General features: G+C 50.3%; 1 protein-coding gene and 1 long non-coding RNA gene across 5 annotated transcripts in view; both read right to left on the bottom strand.

Annotated features, from left to right (window-relative positions):
- LOC137845929 (protein YIF1B-like) overlaps positions 1-14,537 on the bottom strand; it is a 129,270-nt gene that overhangs the window by 92,354 nt on the left and 22,379 nt on the right. Inside the window, exon 3 of one of the 4 annotated variants that reach the window (XM_068663478.1) lies at positions 8,446-8,757. The exons of 2 other annotated variants lie outside the window; for them this stretch is intronic. In XM_068663478.1, the coding sequence (XP_068519579.1) occupies positions 8,737-8,757 (21 nt within the window). In that variant the 3' untranslated portion in view covers positions 8,446-8,736. Of the gene's footprint in view, positions 1-8,445; positions 8,758-14,537 lie in introns of those variants that run through there. One more of the 4 variants, XM_068663479.1, reaches the window with a different exon arrangement.
- On the bottom strand, positions 7,032-7,707 carry LOC137845931 (uncharacterized). The gene is made up of 2 exons (XR_011090327.1): positions 7,315-7,707; positions 7,032-7,213 (listed from the first exon to the last, which is right to left on the bottom strand). It is a non-coding gene; the product is annotated as an uncharacterized lncRNA (long non-coding RNA).

Raw genomic sequence — 14,537 nt, 5'->3', positions numbered from 1 at the left:
AGAGTCAATCTGTGGAGGGGAAAGGGGAAGATATTTTTTCTTACTTGATTACTCTCCCTTTCTCCTTCACCACCCCTGTATCCTCCTGGATCACTCTGCCTTCCTCCTTCACCACCCTCTTATCCCCTGAGCTTGTCACAGTAGCTCTCCAAGATATTGAATATTCTTGGGATACTCGAAGCACCATAGTCTTGTTGTTCTGCCTCCTGAATGCACTTCAGGTTCTGCTTAAAGTTAAACAACTACTTAGGAAGCTCATCCGGAGATCTGCCCGGAGGCAGTATAGTTGTGGGTGGCAGGGAGTATGGGTGGATATGGGCAGGCATCTAGAGCAGTTGGCACCCCCAGTATTTTGGAAATTCACCCCTGAACAATGGCAAAATCCTCAAAAACTGGCAGAACGCTTGAAAAAAAGGTGTCATGATTCTGGCAGTTCCAAAGTAACACAAATCATTATAACGTGCTGGGGCCTGGCTCATTCCTATCGAGCTGCCATTGATACTGCTATCAACTTAGTGACAGACCCTGCGGCCACTCCAAGCCCTGTGACAGATCCAACGGCCACTGTGACCCCTACGGTGGACTCTGAAGCCGCTCCAGCTCCAGCTCCTGCAGCCGCTCCAGCTCCAGCTCCTGCAGCCGCTCCAGCTCCAGCTCCAGCTCCTGCCGCTACTCCAGTCCCAGCTCCTGCAGCCGCTCCAGCTCCAGCTCCTGCAACCGCTCCAGCTCCTGCAGCCGCTCCAGCTCCTGTGGCCGTGTCAGAGAAATGAGCTGTAGCAGTGCAAGTTGACCCTGCAGAGGGTATTTCAACCCCTGTAACGGGGTCAGAGAAACGAGCTGTAGCAGTGCAAGTTGACCCTGCAGAGGGTATTCCAACCCCTGTAACGGGGTCAGAGAAACGAGCTGTAGCAGTGCAAGTTGACCCTGCAAAGGGTATTTCAACCCCTGTAACGGGGTCAGAGAAACGAGCTGTAGCAGTGCAAGTTGACCCTGCAGAGGGTATTTCAACCCCTGTAACGGGGTCAGAGAAACGAGCTGTAGCAGTGCAAGTTGACCCTGCAGAGGGTATTCCAACCTCTGTGGCAGACCCTGTAACAAAGTCAGAGAAACGAGCAGTAGCAGTGCAAGCTGCCCCTGTAGAGAAGGTGAAAAAATGGTATAGAGATTCAGGTCGTTTAGAACGCAGAGAGTCTTCTGCCAATCCAGGTAAGGCTTCTGCCAAAACTAGGTATAGAGATGACGAAGATGACGACGATGCTGGGCCATCAAGGATTCAGGAGGAGGAAGATGAGGATGTCGAAAAATCAACAGTAACTACCCGAAGCCTAAACGAACGCGAGCTACGAGATGTGCGAAAAGATTTTGGTCGCTGTATAGGTGAGCAGCTTGTCACCTGGCTGCTCCGGTGCTGGGACTCTGGAGCCAATTGTGTGGAATTAGACGGCAGGGAAGCCAAGCGGCTGGGATCCCTTGCTCGAGACGCCGGCATTGACAAAGCAATTGCAGATGGAGCACAATCCACCAGCCTCTGGAGGCGTCTCCTCTCAGCTGTGAGGGAAAGGTATCCCTTCAAGGAAGAACTTGTATGTCTACCAGGCAAGTGGACCACTATGGAGAAGGGAATCCAGTACCTGAGGGAATTAGCCATACGGGAAGTGATTTATGAGGATCCAGACCTCGGACAAACATCCAAAGACCCGGATGAAGTCAGGTGTACACGACCCATGTGGCGAAAGTTTGTACGGAGTGCACCATCATCATATGCCAGCTCATTGGCAATAATAGCCTGGAAAGAGGATGAGGAACCCACAGTGGATGAAGTGGCTAAACAACTCCGGCAGTACGAAGAAAGTCTCTCCTCTTCCTTACAGGCCAGCGTCTCAGCTGTGGAGAAACTTTCTGAAGAGGTCCACCAACTTAAAGAGAATCTATCTTTCCTCCAACCTGAACCAACCAGTGTCCAACGACCGAAAGAGAATACTGTGGAGAAACTTTCTGAAAAGTTTCACCAACTTGAAGAGAGATTATTCTCCTCCGCACCTGTACAAAGGAGTGTCTCAGCTGTCAGGGGTAGGCGTTCACCCACACAAGGAAGACGATATGGTGGGTACTCACTCCGTGCCACCCTGTGGTTTTACTTACGAGACCATGGAGAGGACATGAGAAAATGGGATGGAAAATCTACCGCGACCCTAGAGGCACGGGTACGTGAGTTGCAAAAGAAAACAATCAGGAAAAAGGGATTCTCCGAAAAGTTTGCTGCTCCAACTTCCAGCAGACAGTCCTTCAAACACAGAAACGAAGAAGATTCTGACCAGGATTAGGGGGGCCCTGCCTCCAGCCAGGGGGAGGAAAGGGACAATCGAGTTTATTGGACTGTGTGGATTCGATGGCCTGGCACATCACACGCACAGAAGTATAAGGCTTTAGTAGACACCGGTGCACAATGTACTATAATGCCATCGAGCTATAAAGGACCAGAGCCCATCTATATTTGTGGAGTGACAGGGGGATCTCAGCAGTTGACTGTATTGGAGGCTAAAGTGAGTCTGACTGGGAATGAGTGGGAAAAGCACCGCATTGTGACTGGCCCGGATGCTCCATGTATCCTTGGCATAGACTATCTTAGAAGAGGATATTGCAAGGACCCAAAAGGGTTCCGGTGGGCTTTTGGTATAGCTGCCTTAGAGACAGAGGGCATTAAACAATTATCTACCTTGCCTGGTCTCTCAGAGGACCCCTCTGTTGTGGGGTTGCTGAGGGTCGAAGAACAGCAAGTGCCAATCGCTACCACAACTGTGCACCGGCGGCAATATCGCACTAACCGAGACTCCCTGATTCCCATCCATAAGCTAATTCGTCAATTGGAGAGCCAAGGAGTGATCAGCAAGACCCATTCACCTTTCAATAGTCCCATATGGCCAGTGCGAAAGTCTAATGGCGAGTGGAGACTAACAGTGGACTATCGTGGCCTGAACGAAGTCACGCCACCACTGAGTGCTGCAGTGCCGGACATGCTGGAACTTCAGTACGAACTTGAATCGAAGGCAGCCAAGTGGTACGCCACAATTGATATCGCTAATGCATTTTTCTCCATCCCTCTAGCAGCAGAGTGCAGGCCACAATTTGCCTTCACTTGGAGGGGAGTCCAATATACTTGGAATCAGCTGCCCCAGGGGTGGAAACACAGCCCTACCATTTGCCATGGACTGATCCAGTCTGCGCTAGAGCAGGGGGAAGCTCCTGAACACCTGCAGTACATCGATGACATTATTGTGTGGGGTGACACAGCAGAGGAAGTTTTCGAGAAAGGGAAGAAAATAGTCCAAATCCTTCTGAAAGCCGGTTTTGCCATAAAACAAAATAAAGTCAAAGGACCTGCATGAGAGATCCAGTTTTTAGGAATAAAATGGCAAGATGGACGTCATCAAATCCCAATGGATGTGATCAACAAAATAACAGCTATGTCTCCACCAACTAACAAAAAAGAAACACAGACTTTCCTAGGTGTTGTGGGGTTTTGGAGAATGCACATCCCAAATTACAGCCTGATTGTAAACCCGCTCTACCAAGTAACCCGTAAGAAGAATGAGTTTGAATGGGGCCCTGAACAACGACAAGCCTTTGAACAAATCAAGCAGGAAATAGTCCATGCAGTAGCCCTTGGGCCAGTTCGAACTGGACCGGATGTAAAGAATGTGCTCTACACTGCAGCCGGGGAGAACGGCCCCACCTGGAGCCTCTGGCAGAAAGAACCTGGGGAAACTCGAGGTCGGCCCCTGGGGTTTTGGAGTCGGGGATACAGAGGATCTGAGGCCCGCTATACTCTGCCTGAAAAGGAGATATTGGCAGCATATGAAGGAGTTCGATCTGCTTCGGAGGTGGTCGGTACTGAAGCGCAGCTCCTCCTAGCACCCCGATTGCCGGTACTAGGCTGGATGTTCAAGGGAAGGGTCCCCTCTACGCATCATGCAACTGATGCTACATGGAGCAAGTGGGTTGCACTGATTACTCAGCGGGCTCGAATAGGAAACCCCAGTCGCCCAGGAATATTGGAAGTGATCATGGACTGGCCAGAAGGCAAATACTTTGGGATATCATCAGAGGAGGAGGTGGGTCGTGCTGAAGAAGCCCCACTGTACAACCAGTTGCCAGAGAATGAAAAGAAATATGCCCTGTTCACTGATGGGTCCTGTCGTATTGTGGGGAAGCATCGGAGATGGAAGGCTGCTGTATGGAGTCCTACGCAACGAGTTGCAGAAGCTGCTGAGGGAGAAGGTGAATCGAGTCAGTTTGCAGAAGTGAAAGCCATTCAGCTGGCTTTAGACATTGCTGAACGAGAAAAATGGCCAGTTCTCTATCTCTACACCGATTCATGGATGGTAGCAAATGCCCTGTGGGGATGGTTACAGCAATGGAAGCAAAACAACTGGCAGCGTAGGGGCAAACCCATCTGGGCTGCTGCATTGTGGCAAGATATTGCTGCTCGGGTAGAGAACCTGGCTGTGAAAGTACGCCACGTAGATGCTCATGTGCCCAAGAATCGGGCTACTGAAGAACATCAAAACAACCAGCAGGTGGATCAGGCTGCTAAGATTGAAGTAGCTCAGGTGGACCTGGATTGGCAGCATAAAGGTGAATTATTTATAGCCCGATGGGCCCATGACACCTCAGGCCATCAAGGTAGAGACGCAACATACAGATGGGCTCGTGATCGAGGGGTGGACTTAACCATGGACGCTATAGCACAGGTTATTCATGACTGTGAAACATGTGCTGCAATCAAGCAAGCCAAACGGTCAAAGCCTCTTTGGTATGGAGGACGATGGCTGAAATATAAATATGGAGAGGCCTGGCAGATTGATTACATCACACTCCCTCAAACTCGCAATGGCAAGCGCCACGTACTTACAATGGTGGAAGCAACCACCGGATGGCTGGAAACATATCCTGTGCCTCATGCCACCGCCCGGAACACCATCCTGGGCCTTGAAAAGCAAGTCCTATGGCGCCATGGCACCCCAGAAAGAATAGAATCAGACAATGGGACTCACTTCCGAAACAACCTTATAGACACTTGGGCCAAAGAACATGGTATTGAATGGGTGTATCACATCCCCTATCATGCACCAGCCTCCGGGAAAGTTGAACGATACAATGGCCTGTTAAAGACTACCTTGAAAGCAATGGGCGCTGGGACGTTCAAAAACTGGGATACGCATTTGGCAAAGGCCACCTGGTTAGTCAATACTAGGGGATCTACCAACCGAGCTGGACCTGCCCAATCAAACCTGTTACGTACTGTAGATGGGGATAAAGTTCCTGTAGTGCATGTAAAAAATATGCTGGGTAAAACAGTCTGGGCTACTCCTGCCTCAGGAAAAGGCAAACCTATTCGTGGAATTGTTTTCGCTCAGGGACCTGGATACACTTGGTGGGTGATGCAAAAGAACGGAGAGGTCCGGTGTGTACCTCAAGGAGACTTAATACTGGGTGAGAATAGCCCATGAACTGAATTGTACCATGTTAAATAGTATATTATACTGTATGTTATCACTACCATGATTACTATAGGTGACTAATTAGAATGTATGGAAAAGAGTGTAACCTGAGCATGACATAAATGGTATGGAATAAGGGGTGGATAGATGTCCTGGTTTTCAGTTAGCACAGAATTAATTTTCTTCCTAGTAGCTAGTGGAATGCTGTGTTTTGGCTTAGGATGAGAAGAGTGCTGATAACACCCCGATGCTTTAATTGTTGCAGAGCAGTGCTTATACTAAGCCAAGGACATCTCAGCCTTTTGCTCTGTCCTGCCAACGGGCAGGCTGGGGGTGCAGTAAGAGCTGGGAGGGGACAGACCCAGGACAGGTGACCCAAACTAGCCAAAGGGGTATTCCATACCATCTGACGTCATGCTAAACAATATATAGGGGTGGCTAGCCGGGGGGAGGAGGCCGGACTGCTCAGGGTTAGGCTGGGCATCGGTCAGCGGGTGGTGAGCAATTGCATTGTGCATCACTTGTTTGTACATACTATTATTACTTTCGTATTATCACCATTGTATCATCATTATTATTATTGTTATTATTATTTTTGTTATTATTATTTTCCTGTCTTATTAAACTGTCTTTATCTCAACTCACGGGCTTCACTTTCCATTTCTCTCCCCCGTCCCAGAGAGGGAGGGGGGAGGGTGAGCGAACGGCTGCGTGGTGTTTAGCTGCCGGCCGGGTTAAACCACGACACCTGTGTGTCCATTCACAACCCCTAAACATATCGCTTGTCCCCCAGCTTAGCTTGGCAATGCTGGGAGGCAGGTTCCATCCTCATCAAGGAACACCAAGGCTAACCAGCACATTGTGAGAAACACTCCGTAGCCAACAACTTAGGCTCAGGCGAGGATCTCAGTGAAGTAGTGGGGAAGGACCTCAGCGCAGGTGGGGAAGGACTGGTGGCTGCATTTGGGACATTGCTGAGCAGCAGCTTTCAACGGATTCCTTTGTCCCTCCTGCTCCTCCTGGCCTGGGGAAGAGTCAAGTGGGGCTGGCATGCTCTGCAGGGGATGCCTGGGGATCTCTGCAAGGAGTGGGTTTTCATCTCTGCTCTTCTTTCTTTTGCAGTCCTCCAGCCTTCAGATAAAGACCCGGAACCCATGGTCCGTTCCCTGGCATTTCAAACCACCCTGATTCTGACGTCAAGGCATAACGCAATGTCAGGACGGAGATTTCCACTGCTGTGGTGCTGCTAGCCCCGCAGCAGTCCTCAAAAGAGCAATATATATTTTAATAGAACTAGGTTGTTGTCTCGTTATTCCAGCAGCTCCTTCACAGTGACTCGGTGCCATGACGCTGAGCTAACTTGGAGGCCAACAAGGACGTCTTTTCCCTGGGCCTGGTGACTGCATGGCGCCTACTCAACCAGTGAAAGAGTCACAGAACCCTTGCGCTTGGAAAAGGGCCTTCAGCTCAAGTCCAAGCGTCAGCTAACACCACCAGGCCCACCACAAAACCACGGCCCTTAGCGTCAAGTCCACGCATTTCTTTAATAGCTCCAGGCCTGGGACTCCAGCAGTGCCCTGGGCAGCCGGTTCCACCCTTTGCATGAAGAAATTCTTCCTGACATCCCATCCTGTGAGTCCACCTGTGGTAGGTGCGCCCAGGTAGAAGAACTGCTCAGCCTCCTGGCAGAGCTTCGGGAGGAGGTGGGCAGGCTGAGGAGCACCAGGGAGTCGGAGAAGGTTGAACTGTACTCTGCCAGCCCTGGGACAGATGCGTCAGGCAGACACAGCAGAGGAAATGGAGGATCCCCTACCCTCTGGCCATCAGGCAGAAGGAGTGCATCTCAGTGACGAAGGGATGGAAGTTTAGATCTGCTCGGGGCAGCAGGCGAACCCCTCCTTGCCTACCTCACCTTCCTTTCAGGTGCCCTGAAACAACAGACTCTGGAAGTAATGGACACACAAACGATGATGTGCATGAAGGTCCATCCAGGTTGGAGGGGTTTTCTAGGGCAAGTCAGCCTTCCCCAGTATCACGACCACCTCCATCAAGAAGAAGAGAAGGGTTACTGTCATAAGTGACTCCCTTCTGAGCAGAACAGAGGGCCGCATATGCCGGCCTGACCCAACCCATGGAGAAGTCTGCTGCCTCCCAGGAGATCAGGGTAAATGATGTTTCTAGAAAGCTCGCTCGCCCCGTAAGGCCCTCTGAGCATCATCCATTATTGTTCTGTCCTGACAGAATCTTCTAAGTGGCACACCAAAATGGGAGGGACTGTGCGCTAGCGAGATCCTTCGGCCTGCTCCATGCCACGCTGGGTACACTGGAGCACATTTGGAATGTTTCTGCACCGATGCACCCAGCATGAGGGACAAGCAGGAGGAGCTGGAAGCTTCAGCTCCATCCCAGAACAAGCAAGACTTGGTGTGCTGTGATGGACAGGTATGGGCTCTTCAGGAAGGATAGGCAGGGCAGGCGAGGCAAGGGGCTGGCACAAGGACGTGGCCGAGAGCTTCTGGGTAAGGATTAAGGGAGAAACCAATCACTTGGATGTTGCAGTGGGTGTTTGCGATACCAATGAATTATTCGCTAAGCAACTAAGAGAGACCTCTCTTAGCTCAACTGCCCTTGTCCTGATGGGGGACTTCAACTTGCCAGATGTTAACTGGGAAGACCACACAGCTGATACAAGCAGGTCCAGGAGATTCCTCACACACCTTGATGACAACTCCTTGGTACAGCTACTGAGGGAGACAACAAGGAAAGGTGCCATCCTAGACCTGTTGCTCGTGAACACAGAGGGTGCGGTGGGTGGAGTGGTGATGGGCGGCCATCTTGGCCATAGCAATCATGAAGCAGTTGAGTTTAAAAATCTTTGGCGATAGGAGGAAGACTGCCAGTACACCTGCTTTTGGCAGGGGGGTTGGACCTGATGATCTCTTGAGGTCCCTTCCAACCCCTCCAATTCTGTGAACTTTGGACACGGGGAGGGCAGAGTTCAGGCTGCTCAGGGAACTAGTTAGGAAGATCCCCTGAGAAGCTGTTTTGGAAGGTATCGGGGTCCATCTTTTTAAGCACGACCTCCTAAGAGCACAGGAGCAGGCGATTCCAAAATGTTGGAAGTCAAGCAGGCGGGGCAGGTGGCCAGCTTGGCTGAGCAGGGATCTTCTTCTAGAGCTTAAGTGGAAAAAGAAACGTGTGGCCACTGGAAGCGAGGTCGTGTGACATGGCAGGGCTACGGAGGTGCTGTTTGCCTCTGTCGGGAGAAAATTCGTGCAGGCAAAGCTCAGGGGTGAAGCTGGCTAGTAGTGTGGGCAACAACACAGATATATACATTAATATGTGTATTGAAGATGTGAACTGCTAAAGGAGGGCTAGAGGAAACATTGGTCCGTTACTTGCTGAGGATGGTCACCTCACAAACACAGACATAGGCGAAGCAGAGCCATTTAATGTCTCTTTTGCCTCTGTCTTCAAGAGCAATGATGGGCTCTGGGACCCAAGGGGCCCAGAGTTGGGGGGCCATGAGTGAGGTAACAAAAACCTCCTAGCCAAACCCACACTGGATGCATATGAGTCTACGGGGCCTGAGGGGATTCATTCCAGGGTTCTCAGAGGGCCGACTAATGTCCTTGTGAGACCTCTCTCAATTATTTTTCAATGGTCTTGGGAGGCCAGAGAGGTCCAAGTTGACTGTAGGCTGGCAATCATTGTGACAGGTTTCAAGCAGGGCAAGAAAGAAGAGCCCAATAATTACAGACCCGCCAGTCTCTCTTCAGAGCCTAGTAAAAATACGGAGAAACTGTTCTGGGCATTACTGAAGAACACCGGAAAGACAACGCAGTCGTTGATCACAGCCCACCCAGGTTCATGAGGGGAAAGTCCTGTTTAACAAACTTAATTTCCTTTTATGACAACATCACCCGTCTAGTTGAGCAAGGGATGCCAGGTTTTGGATTTCCATCAAGTTTTCAGTACTGTTTCTCTCAGTATCCTTCTGGACAAAATGTCCATTGTACAGCTAGATAAATACATGCGGTTTAGGGTGAAAAGTTGGCTGATGGGTTGGGCTCAAGGGGTTACAGAAATGGGGTTGTATCAGGCTGTTGACCAGTCCCTAGTGGGGTTCCCCAGGGTTCCACTTAGGGCCAGCAGAAGAGGCTGGAGAGCAGCCTTGCAGAAAGGGATCTGGGGGTTTTGGTCGACAGCAAGTTGAATACGTGTCAGAATTCAGCCTGGAGGAGAGTGAGGGGAGGCCTCCTGGCGGCCTGCAGCTCCCTCACGAGGGGAGCAGAGGGGCAGTGTGGCATTTAGGGGTGTAGCCGATTAACCATTACGGGTCCGGTCAGATTCAGGGTCCTGAACTATCACAATCACAGATTCACCAATAACGCATGTATGAAATACAGAGGTGGCACAGGTGCGCAGCCTGGAAATGAGCGCGTTAAAAGGCACAAAGACTCTATAGAGATTCCTAAGTTTCCGCAGAGACACACGATATAACCTAGTGTTCAAATCTCACCCAAAGGCGTCCCAATGGGCGAGAAGAGAGGCTCAGCCCGTCGACTGATCCCAGGAGTCAGGAGGTCCTCAGGATGGTGTATTCCCTTGGGATGGCATCTCCCCTGATGGTGGTATCTTCCCTAATGATGGTACCTTCCCTAACAATGGTATCTTCCCTGACACACCCTCTCTCTTAGGCCAATTTATGAGGTGGAGCTTGAGTGACTCTAGTCAAGCATATTTTAGTTAGGATTGGTGAAAAGGTTTCTTGTCTCTGTTTAAAGTAGTAGGCTCTGAGAAATTCAGAGCACATGCTCAGAGAGGGGTGGTCGCACCTTGGAAGCAGGTAGCTTTTGGGATGGAGGTGTGTTTTGGCATTTTAATGATATTATAATGAACAAAAGTACATTAGAATACAGCATTTGTCAAAACATGACAGGTCGTTGGCTCAGGGTAGCAAAAAGTGCAGCTTATCGGTCTCAGCGTGCACAGGAACAATCGAGTCCGCACCTGGTCACAGAGCCTAGCCGTGGTGTCTCCACTCCACTCTATGCTCCGTGCTGTTCCTTAGAGCTAGCACACCAGGTTCCCCCAGCGCAATAGCATCTAAGGTTGGAAGCCTAGGGAATGCTCAGGTAATGCAGCTACGCCCTACCCTGAAAGCCTTTTCAATGCTGTGCATTTTCTTTAAGATGTGAATGTTAGTTTTATTTTCCTAGTTACTTCAGGCAACTGTACCACAGGCAGGTGCTGAGCTCTGCTCTCTGGGGACAGTGACAGGACCCGAGAGAATGGCACGGAGCTGGGACAGGGGAGGCTGAGGCTGGGTGTTAGGAAAAGGTTTTTCACTGAAAGGGTGGTCGGGCACTGGGACAAGCTGCCCAGGGCATTGGGCATGGCTCCAAGCCTGCTGGAAGTCAAGTCAAGTCAAGCGTTTGCACAACGCTCTAACATCCTCCGATAATGGGTGGTTCTGTGTGGAGCCTGGCGTTTGACTCAATGATCCTTGTGGGTCTTGTGTGGGAAAGGAATTTGTAGGTGGCTTTGCACTATTGCACACGTTCCTGAATTAGAGATAATGAAGAAATAATTGTAGAATCGTAGAATATCCCGAGTTGGAAGGGACCCATAACGTTCAAGTCCAACTGCTGGCACCGCACAGGTCTACCCAAAAGTTTAGACCATGTGACTAAGTGCACAGTCCAATCGCTTCTTCAATTCAGACAGGCTTGGTGCAGTGACTACTTCACTGGGAAGCCTGTTCCAGTGTGCGACCACCCTCTTGGTGAAGAACCTCTTCCTGATGTGCAGCCCAAACTTCCCCTGCCTCAGCTTAACACCTTTCCCACGGGTCCTATCACTGGTGATTACGGAGAATAGGTCACCTGCCTCTCCACTCCCCCTCGCAAGGAAGTTGTAGACTGCGATGAGGTCCCCCCTCAGCCTCCTCTTCTCCAGGCTGAACAGGCCCAGCGCCCTCAGCCGCTCCTCATATGTCTTCCCCTCTAGGCCCTTCACCATCTTCGTCGCCCTCCTCTGGACCCTCTCCAACAGAGAGCCGGAGCCGCCAGGTCAACCCAGACCCGGGAAGGGGGGGGGGGGGAGAAAAAAAAACGGGGAAGGAGACGGGAGAGAGACCCAATCCATGCCGCGTGGAGCGGGGAAGTGGGGCCGTGTGATGGGAAGAGGGTAAGAGGGAAAAGAGGGAGAAAAGCGAGAGTGTTCTCCCCCGAGGGGGGGAACGAGTGAACGGCAGGCCGGCGCAGGTCTGCGCGTGACAACCGCATCCCCTTGCCTTTCCCTCCTCCGCCCGGTGGTGGCAAGGGCGAAAAGTGACAAAAACTTGTGTCAAGGGCTGACTATCAATAGATCGCAGCGAGGGAGCTGCTCTGCTACGTACGGAACCCTGACCCAGAATCAGGTCATCTACAAATGATTTAGCACCGGGTTTCCCACGAACATGCGGGACGCAACGGTAAGCATACATGCGCCCAAGCCTTGAGCAGCCAGTTTCTCTGGGAGAATTCTGTGAGAAAAGGTGTCGAAAGCCTTACGGAGGGTTAGGTAGACCACATCCACAGCCATTCCTTCATCCACTGAGCACATTGCCTTGTCTTAGAAGGAGATCAGATTTGTCAAGCAGGACCTCTCTTTGATAACCACCTACTGAAATGGCCTGATCACCCGACTGTTCTTTCAGTGTTACAGAATCACAGAATCACAGAATTTCTAGGTTGGAAGAGACCTCAAGATCATCGAGTCCAACCTCTGACCTAACGCCAACAGTCCCCACTAAACCATATCCCTAAGCTCTACATCTAAACGTCTTTTAAAGACTTCCAGGGATGGTGACTCCACCACTTCCCTGGGCAGCCCGTTCCAGTGCCTAACAACCCTTTCGGTAAAGAAGTTCTTCCTAAGATCCAACCTAAAACTCCCCTGGTGCATCTTTAGCCCATTCCCCCTCGTCCTGTCACCAGGCACGTGGGAGAACAGGCCAACCCCCACCTCACTACAGCCTCCTTTAAGGTATCTGTAAAGAGCGATAAGGTCGCCCCTGAGCCTCCTCTTCTCCAGGCTGAACAAGCCCAGCTCCCTCAGACGCTCCTCGTAGGACTTGTTCTCCAGGCCCCTCACCAGCTTCGTCGCCCTTCTTTGGACCCGCTCAAGCACCTCGATGTCCTTCTTGTAGCGACGGGCCCAAAACTGAACGCAGTACTCGAGGTGCGGCCTCACCAGAGCCGAGTACAGGGGGAAATGTGTTGTGTGATGGTACTCCGGATAATCTGATCCATGAGCTTTCCCAGCATCGTGGACAGAATAACAGATCCGTAGGTCCCCGACTCCTCCTTCCAGCCCTTCCTGTAGACAGACGTCACATTTGCTAGTCGCCAGTTGACCGCAGCCTCCCCTGATAGCCACGACTGCTGATCAATGATGGTTGCAGGTTGGCAAGTGATTCTGCCAGCTCCCTCAGTAGTGACAGGTGGATTCAATCTGGCCCCATAGATGTGTGTATATCTAAGTGGAGTAGCAGTTCTCTAACTATTTCCTCCTGGATTATGAGTGTTTCATTCTGCTCCCTGTACCTATCTACCAGCTCTGGAGGCTGAGTACCAGGGGAACAACTGGTCTTGCTGCTAAAAACTGAGGCAACGAAGGAATTAAGTACCTCAGCCTTTTCCTCATGTCTTCTATGGTTCTATGTCACTATCATTCCCCTCACATCCAATTCAGAATGGAGATGCTCCTTAATGCTCTTGTTATGTATATATATATATATATGTTATATATGTTATATATATATATATATATATATATATATAATGACTCTTTTTGTTAGTAATAGTCAGATAGAGCTCCAGTTAGGATTTGGCCATTCTGATTTTGTCCCTGCACAGCTTCAAGACATGGAGGACTGAGCTCCACACCAAACGAAAAAATGGATGGAAAAAAAGCACAGAAAAGGTGGAACGTGGCAGCCTTACATCCCCTGCCCTTACCTGAGTCTATGCTGTAATTCCGTTCAACTGCTTACTGCCGTATTCTCTAAAGCGTCCTGCAACTCCTGTTGCTGTTATCTTGTGAGAGACAGCACAATCAGGGTGAGTCATCTGCCTACAGAAATTAACAACTGACAGAATGGAGCATCTGTCCAGGAGAAGTTGGAGTGGCTGATGGGCCTGCCACAGGGACTGGCGTGTGCCTGCAGGAAAAGTCCCAGGGGTCGGAGACGTGTTGCCTGTGGCTTGTTAAGCACAGGTCAAGCCCCAGAACATTCCAGTAATTTGTGTCTCTTTGGAAATGCCAGGGTGATCACACGCAGTTTTCAAGCATTTCACAGTTTTTTCTAGGATTCTGCACATTCTCAGAGGTGAAGCTCCAAAGCACTGGAGGTGCCCACTGCTCTAGGTTCCTGCCCATACCCTCACACAGTCCCTGCCACTCCTAACTCTCCTGCCTCTGGAAAGATCTCTGGATGGCATGCTTAAGTAGTTGTTTAAAATTATACAAAACCTGAATCACATTTAGGAGATGGGACAACAGAAACATGCTGGTTCGGCCATCCCACGGATATTCAAAGCTTTCAAGAGCTATTGTAATTAGCCCGGAGGAGAAGAAGAAAGGGAGAGTGAAGAAGTGGGGAGAAACGTCCCCCACTGTCCACACCAGTTCCATCCCCCCACCTCCTGCCCCACCCTGCACAGGAGAAAAGGCAAAAAGTGTAAAATAATGTAACTATTAATAGTTTCTAAGAGATGAAGAGATGGTTCCCGAGGTACAGAGGTGGCAATAATTTTATCCTGTCATAAGTCAGTGTTATCCCATACATCAAAACAGTAACCTTAAACCAGCCCCCAGAATTGATGAACAGCATGACATGGAAGACAGACAGTTAGTGATGTGCTATACAACACAATTCTGAAAACAAGCACAACAGCCCCAAGATCAAAAAGATCAACATTGTGATCAGCAACTGTTAAAGCAACTGTTAAACTGATCTATTGCTTATAACAATTTACTTTTAAAATG

The sequence above is a fragment of the Anas acuta genome, chromosome 29, assembly GCF_963932015.1.
Source record: "Anas acuta chromosome 29, bAnaAcu1.1, whole genome shotgun sequence".
Taxonomy (NCBI): Eukaryota; Metazoa; Chordata; class Aves; order Anseriformes; family Anatidae; genus Anas; species Anas acuta.
This window is presented reverse-complemented; position numbering and strand designations above follow the sequence as displayed.